This window comes from Rhinolophus ferrumequinum, chromosome 2 (genome assembly GCF_004115265.2).
Source record: "Rhinolophus ferrumequinum isolate MPI-CBG mRhiFer1 chromosome 2, mRhiFer1_v1.p, whole genome shotgun sequence".
In the NCBI taxonomy this organism is placed as follows: domain Eukaryota; kingdom Metazoa; phylum Chordata; class Mammalia; order Chiroptera; family Rhinolophidae; genus Rhinolophus; species Rhinolophus ferrumequinum.
In genome coordinates this window covers 109,072,402-109,087,683 of record NC_046285.1, presented here as the reverse complement: position 1 = coordinate 109,087,683, position 15,282 = coordinate 109,072,402, and the positions used below count along the sequence as shown (strand labels likewise).

Here is a 15,282-nt window from a genome sequence, read left to right as displayed (position 1 = left end):
GAGGACCAGCTGCGTCTGAGGAGGACCGCCCCCAGGGGGCTGCTGAGCAAGTCCCTCGAAACAGGCTCATTATTTTCACAACCAGAGGAACCTTTGGCCGAGGAAAGCACAGTGCCCAGCAGACAAGAGGCAGGCCGCAGGACACCCACTGATCTCTGGCCACCTGCCAGTACACTGCTGTCACCAGAAAGTGTCATCGCGCGATGGTCACAGATGCTTGCCAGGAATTCCCATCAGCAACGGGGACCTCACACACCTGGAGACACAGCTGACGGGGCACAGGCTCTCCACACGCGTGTGCGACGGCCAGAGCCCGCCGGGGACCCCACAGGAGTGCCGTGAGTGCCACACCCCTGAGGCACCCACTCGCTCACCCAGCACCAAACTGAAGACAGAATGAGGAAGGAACAGAGGAACGACCGGTCACAGTGAAATCGAAACGGGCAGCGGGCGGCCGCTGCATCTCACCTGGGAGCAGCTGGACGGGCTCAGCTCGCACTTGAGCTCCTCTAACGTCCGCAGTAAAGACGTTACCGCTTTCTCGTTTGATGATGTCCAGTCATTAATTGTCCTGTCAAAATGAAGACACACTTAGACGGTTCAAACAGATCCCAACTGCCTGCCACCCAGTGCCAGGCAGGACGCTGCCCTGAAGAGGGGTGGGCGCCAGGCTCCCGGGAGGGCCGTGTGCGGCCCACCGTCAACATGCTTGTCAAGGACAACATCGAGCGCGTTCTGTCCACGCAGGTGGGCGAGCCCGGGTATGGGCAGCCTATGCAGCCCAGCAGGCTCCGGCCACCCCACTGCCCACTGCGCACCAGGCTCCCTGGCGCTCACGCCTCCCACGGGACAGCTCAGCGGTCACGCCGCTGCCGGGGAGCTCCAATCACAGGGAACTATGTTTGCGGAGGTTCTGTGTCCGCAGGAAAGGGCCACGGTCACGTCGATTATGCTGCTCGCACCACACTCCGTGGTCTCCAGGCTCCGCAAGCACCACACACACCCGGTCATGAGCAGAGGCCTCGGCGTGGCCGACACATGGCACCCCCCGATCAGGCGGTGGGCTCGGGCCTGCACCCTCTGGGTGTGAACAAGTCTGACGGGCGTGGGAGAACCGATCCCAAGGAATGTGGACTTCTGTCACTGCAGCACGCAGGACAGTGCACGCTGAGTTCATCCGAACACGTGGGTCACTGACACGTGGGCTCGGAGCCCAGGCTGCCCCTCGTGTGAGAGGCGCAGGACGGCCAGGCCCTGCAGGTCCCCAGACTGACCTGTCCACAGTCTGGTTGATGAAGCTGGTCAGCAGCCCGGCTGCGCCCAGCAGCTGCTGCCGAATCTTCTCCAGGCCCTGCTGCTGCTCCTGCAGACGCCCAGCCTCTGGGGACCGGCGCGCCGCACGCTCCAGCTGCTGAATCTTGTGCTCCTGTCGCTGGCGTCGCAACTCCAGCTCTCGCTGTTGTCAACGGCAGGGCAGGCAAGGGTGTCACACGCATCCCAGAAGCCCAGCCCTGCACTCGGGGCCCCGCCCAGTGTCGGATCCCGGGGGGCTGCCCAGCCCACATCCCCCAGGGAGGGTGCTCACGGGGTCCGGATGCCCTGCCTCACAGACGGCACAGGCCGAGTGCCATCAGGGTGGAAGGTTTTGTATTTCTGAGAACGGCCAGCTTTCATAGGCCCAGGGAAGCCAGGGTACAAAGGAGAAGGACCGGGGCACTGAAGCACGCAGGACGAAGCCTCAGGGGCCCATGTCTAGGCCCCCACCCTCAACACACACATGCGTACACATGTGAACAGCCATGTGAACACGCGTGAACATGCACACACGGACAGCAATGAAGCTGGGCCACCCTGTGGTGGCCTCACTAAGTGGAAAGCCCCCACCGAGAAGGAGCTGGGAGACAAGGCGTCAGAGCGGGTGGAGCAGTGCGCAAGAAGAGCGCGGGGAAACGGGGTCCATGTGGCTAGAGACCTGCAGACAGGGGGACAGGCTGGGACAGACCCCAGCACAGAACGGACCGCGTGGCCTTGGCCACCAGGTTCACAGCTGCCCTTTCGGTGTATCGTGGAGAACAGTTAAAAATTTAACTTAGGAAAAAAACATTTTCTTTGTAATTATGTCTTTCAAGTTACCACTCAATTTAAAAAAAAAAAAAGAAAATCAGGTAAAAGGGCCTGGCTGTAAACTTGATATATGCCTTGGGGAACATCTTGAAAGCACCTGGAGGCTGCAGACCTTTCTCCCAGGGGAAAGGCCAGTGCACACGCGTGCAGCACAAACCCTGAACACATTCTGGGCTCTGGGTCACCCAGGCCCACCCGGCGACTTGATGCCACGCTCCTCCTTCACAAAACAACTAGCAATGCCGCCCGACCATGCTCTGTCCACTCTCTGTCACTCCTCCAAACTATTCTTCCCCTTTCCAAGACTTCTGGTGACAAAACATTACAACTATTTTAAAGAGTGATTAACACAGTAAAAATTGTTAATCATTACTTACACACACTATAACATGGATGAACCTTAAAAACATCACGAAGAAGCCAGACACAAAAAGCCCCCCATTGTATGATTCCATTTATAAATTCCAGACAGGAAAATCCAGAGAGGTTGGAGGTGGATTAGTGGCTGCCAGGGGCTGTGGTGGGGTGGGGGGTGACCAATGACAGGCAGGGGTCCATGCTTGAGAGATCAGCGTGTGCTAAAGCTGAAGGTGGGGGTGAAAGTACTAAATTGTGAAAGCGCTAAAAACCGCTGACCTGTGCCCCTGAAATTGTCAACTCAGTGGTGTGTGGGTTGCGTCTCAGGAAAGCTGTTAAAAATATTAATCACGTCCTCATGTGAACTTATAAAACTAATTCTATAGCATTTTGGAGTCTGATTTATCCTTGTAACATTTAGAAACTTAAGAGTTTTCTTCTTAGGAACACATATTCATTTCTCAACTATATCATGGCAGGCTAATCACTAAAAAGACCAAGCCATTGGTTTTCCCTGTGCATTTTAAAAAACTTTTTATAATTTCACAAAATACCAAACCAGAAATTGTGAAGGTATTTTTCCAAATTTTTTAAAAAATATTTTTAAAGAAGTCAAAATAAATGTCAATGCATGAGAAGACACAGGATATAATTTCCTCAGAAACAAAGGCTTTTGGTTGACATAAAATGTATCTAAAATTAAAGCCCATCTAAAAATTAAAAGACGGAACACTATCCAGCTCACCCTGTGAGGCCAAAATCATCCTGATATCAAAAGTAAAGACACCAGAAGGAGATAAAACCACAGACCAACATCCCTTATGAACACAGATGCAAAACACGTAGTGAAATCCAGCATCATATGAAAAGAATTATACACAAAAATCAAGTGGGCTTCATCCAAGGCAGGCAAGGATGGTGCGACCTACGGAAATAGATGCGACACACCCACCAGCAGAATGACGGACAAAACCATACCCTTCAAAAGATACTAACTAAACCCAAAACTCTCACGATTCCCACAAAAAACAGAAAAGGTTGAAAAACCTAGGAAGAGAATTCCCTCTGATAAAGGGCATCTGCAAAAATCCCACCACTCCCATTGTACTTAATGGCGAAAGACTGACGGCTGCCAGACAATCAGGAACAAGGCCCAGATGTCCCCTCACCACGTCCAGCATCACAGCCCTGGAAGCTCCAGCCAGGACAATCAGGCAGGAAAAGGAAACGCAGGCACCAGACTGAAAAGGAAGAAGTCAAACTATGCCTACGCGCGGGTGGATGTTCTTGTGCCTGGAAAATCCCAAAGAATCCATTATAGAAACACTGGAACTGATAAACAAGTACAGCTAAGCTGATGGATGAAAGGTTACGATAGAAAAAGCCACCGGATTGCTACACATGAGCAATGAACAACCTCACAATGAAGCCGAGAAAGTAAGTCTATTTACAACAGCATGACAGACATTAAAATATTTAGGAATAAATTTAACAAAAGTGCAAAGCTTATCATCTCAAAGTTAGAAAACACTGTGGAAAGAAATTAAAGAAGACCTAAATAAATGGAGAGACCTTCCAGTTTCACGGTGGGAAGAGTTAACCTTAAGGTGACAAGACTCCCCAACGCGACCTACAGTCGGTGCAATGGCTACCGAAATCCCAATGGCCTTTCTAACAGAAACAGAAACGTCAGCCCTCAAATTCTGTGGAACTGCCGGGCCCCACACATCCACACGACCTCGAGGAACATCCAAGGTGGGGACGTGCACTTGCTGCTTTCCACACCTGCTGCAGGACTGCGGGAGGCGGGGCAGCCGGTGGAGCAGAGTGGCCAGAAGCGCCCCCATCATGTGGCTCATCCCTGGTCCCTGCCCTACCAACTTAGGCCTACGTGCTCACATGCACCAAGAGCGGCTCTCACCAGTTTCTCCTTGTCTCTCTGCCACTTCCTCCACTTGTCCACGTCTGCCCGGCTCTGCCTTGTCCCCGCTCTCCTCTGCGTGTCCTGGTGTCCTTGCTCTGCCAGCCTCGTGTGTAACTGCTCTACCTGTGCCTGTGGCCACGCGGGCGTTTCCCCCTCTGTCTCCTGATCGCAGCTCAGCTCTGGCCTGGGGGTCTGTAGGGCCTGCACGGCAGCCCTTGGCGTGGCACTTACCTCCTTGTCCCTCTCGAGCTCCGGGCAGTGCCCCTGTGCCTCAGCCTCCGGCTGCAGTGGGGTGGCCTGCAGCTCTGCCACGCGGGCCCGCTCATCCTTCAGCTTGCGCGGCACGGTGTGCTGCCCTGGTGGCACCTGTGACCTCCGGCTGAGCCGCTCGGTCAGGAGGCGCTCGTGCTGCAAGGCCTTGGACAGCTCCTGCGTGCGGCCCTGCTCGGCCTCCAGGCGCCTGCGCAGCTCGGTTAGCCGGCCGCGCTCTTGGGCCAGTAGCGCCTCGCACCGCGAGGCCTCGATCTGCAGCTCCCGCTGGAGGTTGTCCTTTGCCGTCTGCTCGTGTTTCAATGCGACACACAGCTGATTGTTCTGAGCACACTGCTTCTCCAAAGACACTCTCAGCTCCTGTCCCGGGGAAATGAGAGGGAGGATCTTAAATCAGGAGGAAGGCTGTCTCATCAGTTTTCCAGCCAAGCTGCTGTTTATATCCTTACCCGGCAGTCACACCTTTTGAAGTTGGCACTGTGGGTGACAGAGGACACGGGGCCGACCCTTCAGTAACACAGGGGTAGGGACGCCGACCTCTCTCCAAGCCAAAAACCGATGCGTGCAAGTACAGTTGGCCTCTGCACGCACGGACCCACAACTGCGAAGCTGACCCTTCAGCAACGCGGGTGTGAACTGTGCGGGTCACGTGAACAGTGGTCAGCTGACAGACATCCACACCCGAGTGGACCCACGCCGTCCACACCCGCAGTGTCCGGGGCCAACTGCACTGTAACTACCTTGTTACTCGGAAAAGTTGCTCTGGGTAAATGCACAACGCTCCTGGCCCCATTCTCGCCTCAGGAGAAGCAAACGTCCGGGACACCCAGACACACACACACACCCAGTCTGCACTGTGGCCGGGAACTCACGCTTGGCCTGCCCAGGACCACAGAAATCCCGCTGGACACATAGTCTCGGAGCTGCCAGACCGAACGCAGACTCACACAACCCCATCGTGCACAGGAGTCGGGCCCTGCCACCTACGCGGCCTGACACAGGCCTCTGCGGCTGCGCCTCGTGTGTCTGTCTGCCCAGCACAATCAAACGGTTGGAGACGGTGGGGACTGACCAGCATCGCGGCCACCACACTGTCACTGCAAAGGTCACCCAGACGAAAAGAGCCACTGGAGCGGCTCCCGCTCCAGCCGGCCCTGCGGCGCTCACCCCCAGGGCTTGGGCGTTCTGGGCCTCTGTGCGAAGGCGCTGCAGCCGCTCCTGCTCCAGCCGGCCCTGCAGGGCCCGCTCCTCCCCACGAGCGCTCTCGAGCTCCTGCCGCGCGGCCCTCAAGTCCTCCTCCTTGCCATCCAGCATGGACCTGTGGGGAGATGCCATCGGGTCCCATGGCACAGAACGCTCAGGTGGGTCGCGGGCCAGCCCTCAGGACCCTGTCGCCCCCCTCGTTTTCTGCACACGGGTTCCATGCCACTGGAAACCCACGGGAGCAAGACATTTCTGCCAGGACCAGGGCCACACTGACCGGAGCACAGCCGTACCTCAGCTGCAGGACCTCCCGCTGCACGTCGCTCAGGGACTCCAGGAGCCTCTCATTGTCCTGCTTGCACTCGCAGAGCTCCGACTTCAGAGCTCGGACTGTGTTCTCTTCCACCAGCAGCAGCTGCCGGACATCACTGGCTTTCTCCTGCTCTTCGCTGAGTGTTTTCTGGAGATCGCTCGCTATACATTTTTCCTGCTCAACTTTGTATGCCAGTAACTCAACTAAGAAAGACAGAGAAGAACATAAAACAGCATTCACCACGAGGCCAGAGAGCCGTACGAGTGACTTACTGCGTTCCAGACAAGCCAGTAAGGGGATGCGGAGAATGAATGAAGCTTCAGTGACCTAGAAGCCGTCAGTTCTGATGGAGCCAGGACTCTCAGGGACACATTCCTTCCTCTCGTCACTGGCTCCACCATGCATGGCACGAGGCCTCGGCCTCTGGGCGGAAAGAGAGCGTGCATGACCCACACCAGGCATGCGGGCACGCAGACTCGACGTGGCTCCCGGGATGGCCCACACGCCCGCTCAGCCCCTGTAGCAATTCAGGTCTGGGGTCTCCCCGGAGACAGAGGCTGCAGCTAAGCCGAGATGGACCTGCACGTGGGAGGCTGCTCAGAGCCCACCCTTTCTGGTGCCAGAAGACCAGGTGTGGCCTCCCGGTGGTCACTCTAAAATGCCATCCCACCTGCCACTTCTACACTGAATGTCTCCAAAAGAGCCAACCCCAGCCGACGGCTTTCCTGGAGAATTCTCCCAAAACTTAGGAAATAAACCCAGTTCTATACAAACTCCTCCGGAAAACAGAAGGGGTGTAAACATGTTTTAATCCTCCATGAGGCTAGTGCTACTCCAACACCAAAATCGGAAGAGAAAAAACGACAGACCACTAGCCCTCATGAACGCAGATGCGAATTATTGCAAATCCAGCCCAGAAACGCTACTGCACCACAACGAGGGGTCACAGCCAAAATGTAGGGGCTGCTCCACTCGACAGACTCAGCCCGTCATTCATCCTCCACAAGTAGAGAAGGAATTTTGCAGAGCTGGCAGAGCGCGTCTGTGACAATCACAGCTGATACCATATTTAGGGTAAGACATGGAGGGCTTCCCTTATGGCCGGGCCAGGGGCTCCATTCCTGGCATGCTCACCGGCCTGAGCCATGCAGGAGAAGGGAGGTGGGGAGGAAAACGTAAAATGCTTTTATTCACAGGCACCACGAGTCTCTACATAAACAGCTCAAAGAATCTAATTAAATGTAGACGCTACGACAGCTGCTTGAGCCCAGTGCACGCTCGCTGCAGGGGTGTCTCAGACATGGTCCTGCTGGCGCCCGGCACACCTGCTTGGACATGGGCGCCCCCACCGCCTGCTGGGACCCTGGGCAAGGCCTCTGCCCTGACCGCTCTCAGTCGTTTTCACTCAGAGTTCTAAGAATCGAGAAACACTGCAGCCAGTGTTCTGATGACAAGGCTGCTGGGCCCGCACTCAGGGACCTGAGAAAGCAGGACGTCACTACGGCCCCAGACCCAGTGCTAGGCAGGCCGGGGGACTCTGCTACCCTGACGCCAAAGTACCAAGCCGGGGCCACGCCGCCGGGGCCGTACCCACCCTGCCTGCGCAGCTGGTGTTCCCGCTGGCTCCCACGGGCCTCCGCACTGGTCAGCGCCGCGCACAGCTGCTGCAGTTTCTCCTGGTTCTGCAGGTGCGTCAGCCGCAGCTGGGCTCGCAGGGCCTGGATCTCGGACAGCAAGCTGCTCCTCTCGGACAGATGCAGGCGCTCCGGGGACTTCTCCTGCAGGGCCTCCTGGACATGTGTGAAGGGGGGAAAGCAGACTGGAAGGCTCAGGGGAGGGGAGCTCACCCACATGGGAAACGGAATGTGATGGAAGAACCCCGAGTGCTGGCGGCCCCAGGAGCAGCCCACCCTCTGCACACTCGCGCCTCCAGTGTTGCTGCTACAAGCTGTGGACTTGCAGTCCCTGACTCGGGGGAGAGTGTACTCGCCAAGCACACATGTGACCGTCCGTCCCCAGCACCTGGAGCTGGTGCAACAGGACCCCAAGCTCCTCAAGGGCCGACACCCTCCGACCTCCGACCCCGGGCGCAGTGATCACAGCCTGGGGCCAGGCAGCGCGGAGATGCTTTGGCTTTCGAGGAAAGGCCGGTTATTTCCAGAACGGAGTGAAGTGTAGAGGAGAACAACGTGCACACAGAAAAACTGTGTTACACCCGGACTGAAGGTCGGGGGGGCTCCAGGGTGAATCACGCCTGAGCTTACCTGCTCCAGCCGCTGCGACAGGAGGGCTATGGGGCCACAGCCGTACCCTCGGGGCTGCAGTGCCGCCGGCAGCATGTCCTGCTCCTTTGCAAAGGCTTCCTGGACAACCTGCAGGAGCTCTCCTCTCCAGTCAAGGCTCGTGCCGAAAGGTTCCTGAAATTGGAGCAAGGAGCTCGGTGTTGGCACAGATGCTCCCAGCAGGAGAGCAGACACGAGCGCCCAGGACCTACCATGCAGGGGCAGGGAAGGCTGACGGTGCCAGGCAAGCGGGGAAGAAACAATGCAGACGGCAGTGAGATCAGGCTGAGCGAACCGCAGTGGGAAGCCTCCCACCACGAGGCCTTGGGCCCAAGGGAGGCCCAAGGTGGCCACTGAGGCGGGTGTGTGCGTGTCAGAGCGCATGGAGCACAGAACACGGGCAAGCTCTGGCGGCTGCCCTCCAGCCCCTGCTCTGGGCCCCTCCTCTGCAGGTCTGGCCTGGGTCCTTCCCCTGCTCCCCCACACCCATGGCAGGCTGGCTCCCCTGGGACGTGGTTCTCATTTGGCCCTCGCCTCAGCACTGCCCCATCCCGACCCCCACACCACCTCCCCAAGGCCTCTCCTGCCCTCACAGGGTCTGGGACGGGCCGGCACGTGGCCAGGAGCCCGGCCACCCTGCCCGACGCCAACCACCTCTTGTTCCCTATTCCTGCTTAGTTGGCCAAACAAACCCCTCAGAGTGGCCCAAACCCACGGTTTCTCTCTCTCGTGAACATCTCCGTACCTTCTCTCCCTTTTGGGGTGTTGACAATGCCTCCAACAGGCCTTGGCCCCCCCACGGGAAGCCCTCGAGGGGGGTACTTGGCTCGCCCTTGCCCAGAGCGCTGGGGGGTCCGTGGTATTCAGACAGGGCCAGGATGTGGCGACTCTCGTCACACACCATCTGCAGCAAAGCCTGCAGCAGGACATTTCAGAAAGAGGGGACATCAGCTTCAAACCACCGGTCCCTGGTGGCCCTGCCTTCACGGGGACGCCTGCACTGCCTTTGTGCCCAAGAGCAGAGCTTGCGTCCTAACCGCCAGCTTTTCAAACATCCCACCCCCATGACTGGCAGGGGCAGCAGAACACTGCTTTGGAAAGGGTCAGTTTCTCTGGAAGCCACTCCAGGGCGACCCCCACGACTTGGCCATCCCATCTCCTCCCTCATGGACACTGTCCCTCCCCTCGGCCTGGGAGAAGCTTGGGGCAGGGCCTGGGGCCACCTTCCATGACAGGTCATGTAGACGCCATGGGCTGCCCTGGCCCCCCTGGGACCGCAGCTGCCAAGCCCTGAGGAAGCCCCACGGGAGGCCTGGGCACTTGTCCCAGCAGATGGGTGACGCCTGCATACGGCACCAGGCCAGTACTGACGACCCCAGTCCTCCAGTGGCCCCAGGAGCCCAGACCCAGGGCACAGAGAAATGTCCCCAAGACGTCCTGTCAGAGTCGCTGCCCAAAGGCCCTGTATTACAGAGCGATGGGAACGGTGACATCCATGGTGCCTGTCTACATCCTACCCAAAGGGGCTGAGAGGAGGTGATGGCTTCCCCAGAGCTGTCCTTGCAGGTAAGTTAGGGTGAGGACAGCGCCCCTCACGTCCCCAAGGCGTGAAGTCAGCCTCTGCACACAGTGTGCCTTCCCTGCGGCAGCACGGCCCATGGCCACACCTCACCCCGCTACCCACGGCAGTTACCTCCACGTGCTTCGAAGGGACCACCTTCTCCTTCATGGCTTCCAGCGGCCGTTGGAAACTCCACGAGGTGGGAGGGGGCGCTGCTGGACTAGCAGTGGGGGCGTCCTGTCCTTCTGGGCTCTGGGTAAGTGTCTCTACTCCATCGCCATCACCTGGAACACACCACCAGGTCAGGGACTAAGAGCAGAATGCCCGGCAGGGTGCAGAGGACAGGCAGACCCCACCATCCTGCCGGGGAGCGGTGGTTGCAACTCCTCTCCCTGCGGAAGACACCGAGGGGCCACCAAAGACGGTAACATCAGGCAAGAACTACATACATGAAGTCGGGAAAAGTGTGTTTTGCACCTTTCAAATGGTAATGTCCATCATTTGAACATAAACCTTAGGGATCTTAGCTCATTTTACAGATGTGGACATGTTTCTTCACCCCTCTAAGGACAGGACAAACCTGCAGCATAGCACAGAACAAGCACCTCAGCAGGCGGGCGTGCAGGGCCTGTCCTCTCCAAACCCAGGGCATGAGGACAGAGGGGCGGGGGGCAGGAAGAGAAAGACGCCGGCAAGGACTTGCTGGGAGCCGCTGGACCAGCAGGACACGTCTGGCCAGGAGGTGAGCACCAGCTAGTGGGCTAGGGAACCATGGACCAGGCCTAGAATCTGAGGTACCGGGAACCTGTCGGACACGAGGGCCCTCAAGTCAGAATGCAAAGCCCCTCACAAGCATGTGGCCTCACTCGTCCCTCTGCCCTACAGCCCATGGCCAGTCCAGGATGACTGGGAGGGAACTCACACTCTGGACCCCAGAGGGAGGCCCCGGGAAAAGCAGCTGCAAAGCTGCCGTGCTCATCCCCTCCAGCGCCCAGGTCGGGGCTGGAAAGCAGAGGGGCCGTGAGGGCCACAGGGGCCACGGGAGGCAGAGGGACCATGGGGGCTGTAGGAGGCAGAGGGGCCGGGGGGGCCACAGGGGCCACGGGAGGCAGAGGGGCCCTGGGGGCCACAGGGGCCACGGGAGGCAGAGAGGCCGTGGGGCCCTGGGGGCTTCCAGTTGCTGCTTTGGCCGCCTGCTAAGGAGTCCCAGTTCTCAACAGACTGAGGAAGCTTCAAACACAACAGAGAGAAACAGACAGATAGCCAGGGAGCACGCGCCGGAACAAGCCCGTGTCAGCACCGGGACCTGTGAAGGATACGCAGGCACTCTGGGCCCCTCTGGGGTCCGAAACTGCAAACAATAAAAGATTTAAATAAAAGGTGACGGACTCACCTTTTTCACTTTCATCGCCTTTTCCTTCTAGCCCAAGAGGGGGCGATCTTGACTTCTCTTGAGAATCAAGAGACGTGATAAATTCCTCAACATCTTTCTCCTGTTCAAACAAGTGGAATTTTAAATGGTCACAAAATAACTACATCATGGACCTGAAATTGCCATGGGGACACTTTCGAAGGCCTGACTTTATCACCTTCCCACACAAAACGCAAACAGAAGTGTTCAAAGCTCCTGGACACACGGAGGTCACACGCTTCTGCGAATTTAATCAAAGCCACCCACAGTTCTCTAGGAGCAGTTCAAAGAAGCCACTAGCAAACATTTCAGATTAAAATGTTTTTTCACGAAATGGTCATTTACAGATACTTCAAGTAACACGAGTCCCCTAACTTTTTATTTTATCGAACCCACGATACACAAAATATCAAAATCATGTTAGGAAAAATATAATCTATCTGAAAAAAAATAAACGGAAGTATTCTTGAAATTAATTAACATTATACGTGGAGCTTCTGAAACATGCAATACAACTGAAGGTAAACCTAAAACACACATTGCAGATGAAGACGCCGTATGCAAACCGCACACAAGGACGAGTTCATGACCGGACTTGTCCACATCGGCGTTAGTTCAGACACTTAGTCCCGGGGGGACTTCTGAGGAGGACTGAGGCACCTGCCATAGTTGTACAAATCACTGGAATGCCTCTCAGTGTTCACGTCACAATGGCTTTGGGTTCGTGCTGACAAAGCTGACCGTCCCTACACACAGCTGACAGGACACTGAGGTGCCTGCCCACACCCGCCCATAGGCCTGGCAGGAGGTGAACCAACAATGCTGCCGCTGTGACACCACGAGCCACACAGACAGTCCCATGGGAACACCCGACTGGACACCAACCCAGGACAACACCCAAGGGGTACCACCTACCACAGCCGTCCGCCGCACATGGGGGTCAGCAGAGGGAGCCCTGTCCGCAGCTGACGGGGACTCAGCCCAGCAAGGGGCCTTTGCTGCGGCTGACTCGCCCGGGGAGCAAAGCAGCCCCTGCTGGTCAGCCTGGAGCAGCGAGGTGCCTGTCCTGTCGCTCAGGGAGGCGTCCAAGCAGGGCGTCACGGGCAGGCTGGGCAGCGGCTCGAGGGTCGAGTCCCTCCTGACCGCCTCGGGGGAGCTCCAGGACACGTCCACGGTGCTGAGTGCGCTCTTCAAGGGCTCGGCCCCCTCGCTGGGGGTCAGGTCACTGCAGCTACTGTGCAAGCTCCCGAGTGACCCATCCTGCAAATCTACCTTCTCTCCCATGGGGACATTTGGCTTTGCATTTCTTATCCATGAATCCTGATTTCCAATAACGTCAACTAAATCCCATGTGGTTTTATTGATAGTAAATGCTTCCACAGGAGGCAATTTGTCAGTTTCTTCACCATTATTGCAACTATCACTCAAACTGTTTTCAGAAACATCAGAAAATGCCAATGGCTGTTGAGATTTGAAATCCTCTGTCTCAATGTTCTGGAAGTTCATAGAATATACCAGACGGTTCAGTTTTTCTTGAAGTTGTTTCACCTGAGTTATCAGATCAACTTTCCGCAGCTTACAATCTTCCAGCAGTTTCTCCTTATCCTGTAGGTAGAAAAGAACATCCAACAGTAAAATGATTGAATTACATGGTGTAACATTTGTCTGTCTGGTATTTGTGAGTCAATTTCAGAGACTGTCTGTGTGAGCAATTAAGGATGAGATTCCATGATGAGTCCTCTGGTCCCTCTAGACTCCTAAGATTTCAAGCTTTTTAAAATTTTGTGAAAGTCAGAGTCAAGGCTTACAGCTCACTGGAGAAGATTCTGGGAAGACGGTGGAACAGGAAGCACCAGGAGTCTGTCTCCACCTGGACAGCAACTGCACTGGCGGAATCTTATCTTTGGAACTACTTTGGTAGTTTGCTGAAGGCTTGTAACTTCCAGAAGAAAGCTTAGACAGTAAACTGTGGTCACTCGGGATCAATTTCCCCTCTTAGCAGAATAGCAGCTACCTGTCGTCCAAACCCAGGCCCGCAGCAGGCGACCATGTATGTGTTCCTGCAACAGCTTGTACAGATTTGGGAGCTAAGGTGGGCAAAAAGACCCTGTGCTCCAAACACTGGGGCTCTGTGCTCCGACTGCTGCTTCTGACCGGGGTGCACACAGAGATGGGAGCCCTGGTTACGGCGGCCCCTTCTGCCCTGCATGAAGTGACTTCCAGAGACTTGAAGGGCTGGTGCCCATTTTTCTATCCCTTCTTTTTTTTTCTCTTTTGGGGATAAATTAAAAACAAGGACATTCAAAATCAACTACAATACAGAGGAAATTAGAAAGTGACCGTGTGTGTCCAGGGAAAGGCCTGGGCTACAGACAGAGCTGAAAGACCTTGAGCTCACACCGCAGACTGATCCTCAGCACAGAGACAGCCTAAGACAATAAGAAACAAAAACACACAATTACAAAAAAACAGCAAACCCTGAGGAAGACAGAGACTCTGATTTCCAGATTTGCCACATTAGATTCAAAAGCTCAATGTTCAACAACAAAATAATCATGAAGTATACAAGGAAACAGGAAAGTATGACCCATTCAGAGGAGAAAAATACATCAACAGAAACTGTCCCTGAAAAAGACCTGATTGAAGATCTACTAGACAAAGACTCTGAAACAACTGTCTTAAACATGCTCAAAGAACTAAAGGGATACATGGAGAAAGTAAAAAAAAAAAAAAAGAAGAAGAAAAAACCACTAATGTTTAAACAAAACAGAAACATCAATAAAGAGACAGAAAACTTGAAAAGAAACCAAAAAGAAATTCTGGAGATGAAAAGTACAATAACTGAAAAAAAAAAAAATTTCACTAGAGGGATTCAAAGGCAGACTTGACGAGGCAGAAGAAAGAATTGGTGAAGTTGAAGACAGACGATGGACGTTATCGAGTCTGAGGAAAAGAAAGAAAAGAGATTGAGAAAAGTGAATGGAGCCCAGGGGACCTGTGGGCACCGCCCAGCAGACCATCATACTCGCTGTGTGAGTCCCAGAGGAGAAGAGAGAGAGTAGGCAGAATATTTGAGGATGTAATGACTGGAAACTTTCCAAATGTGATGAAAGATGTGAATATAAATGTCCAGGAAGCTCAATGAACTCCAAGTATATGAACTCAGAGACCTACACCGAGACACATTACAATCAAACTTTTAAAAGAGAATTCTGAAAGCAAAAGACTGACTTGTCACACACAAAGGCTCCTCAGTAAGATAATCTGCAGATTTCTTATCAGACACTGTGAAGGCCAGAAGACAGTGGGTCAATATATTCAAAGTGCTAAATGAATAAAAAAAGAAAAACACAAAAACCAGGGGCCAGCCCAGTGGCTCAGGTGGTTGGAGCGCTGTGCTCCTAACGCCAAGGTTGCCAGTTCAATTCCCACATGGGCCAGAGAGCTGTGCCCTCTACAGCTAAGATTGTGAACAACAGCTCTCCCTGGAGCTGGGCTTCCGTGAGCAGCCGGAGGTGCTGTGGGCTACTGTGTGCTGCCAGGAGCAGCTGGTGAACGGCAGCCAGTGTGAGTGGCCAACAGCCACCGTGAGAGGCCGGCAGCTAGCAAAAGCTGGCTGTGAGCAGCTGACCGATGACCAGCAACCGACTGCCTCTGCCCGGGGAAACGCAAGGCCCACAACACCAGCATGGGCCAGGGAGCTGTGTCCCAACCAACTAGACTGAGAACCAGAGTGGGGGCGGGGGAGGGGGCGCGGAGAAAGGGGGGAGACAATCCTGTTAACTAAGAATCCAATATCCAGCAAAACTGTACTTCAAGAAAGAAATTAGAACATTC

At 55.2% G+C, this 15,282-nt stretch overlaps 1 protein-coding gene across 6 annotated transcripts in view; it reads right to left on the bottom strand.

Annotated features, from left to right (window-relative positions):
- The window catches only part of PCNT (pericentrin), an 87,997-nt gene that overhangs the window by 19,696 nt on the left and 53,019 nt on the right, over positions 1–15,282 (bottom strand). For 5 of the 6 annotated variants that reach the window (XR_004421122.1, XM_033087997.1, XM_033088012.1 and 2 more), the window contains 11 exons: positions 12,361–13,050; positions 11,428–11,527; positions 10,167–10,318; positions 9,219–9,389; positions 8,456–8,608; positions 7,786–7,981; positions 6,172–6,394; positions 5,843–5,993; positions 4,403–5,035; positions 1,275–1,456; positions 469–571 (listed from right to left, as the gene is read on the bottom strand). Coding sequence is in view for 5 of the 6 variants with exons in the window: in XM_033087997.1 (XP_032943888.1) it covers positions 469–571; positions 1,275–1,456; positions 4,403–5,035; positions 5,843–5,993; positions 6,172–6,394; positions 7,786–7,981; positions 8,456–8,608; positions 9,219–9,389; positions 10,167–10,318; positions 11,428–11,527; positions 12,361–13,050 (2,754 nt within the window). In the remaining variant the exon portion in view is untranslated. The remainder of the gene's footprint in view (positions 1–468; positions 572–1,274; positions 1,457–4,402; positions 5,036–5,842; positions 5,994–6,171; positions 6,395–7,785; positions 7,982–8,455; positions 8,609–9,218; positions 9,390–10,166; positions 10,319–11,427; positions 11,528–12,360; positions 13,051–15,282) is intronic. The other variant, XM_033088020.1, reaches the window with a different exon arrangement.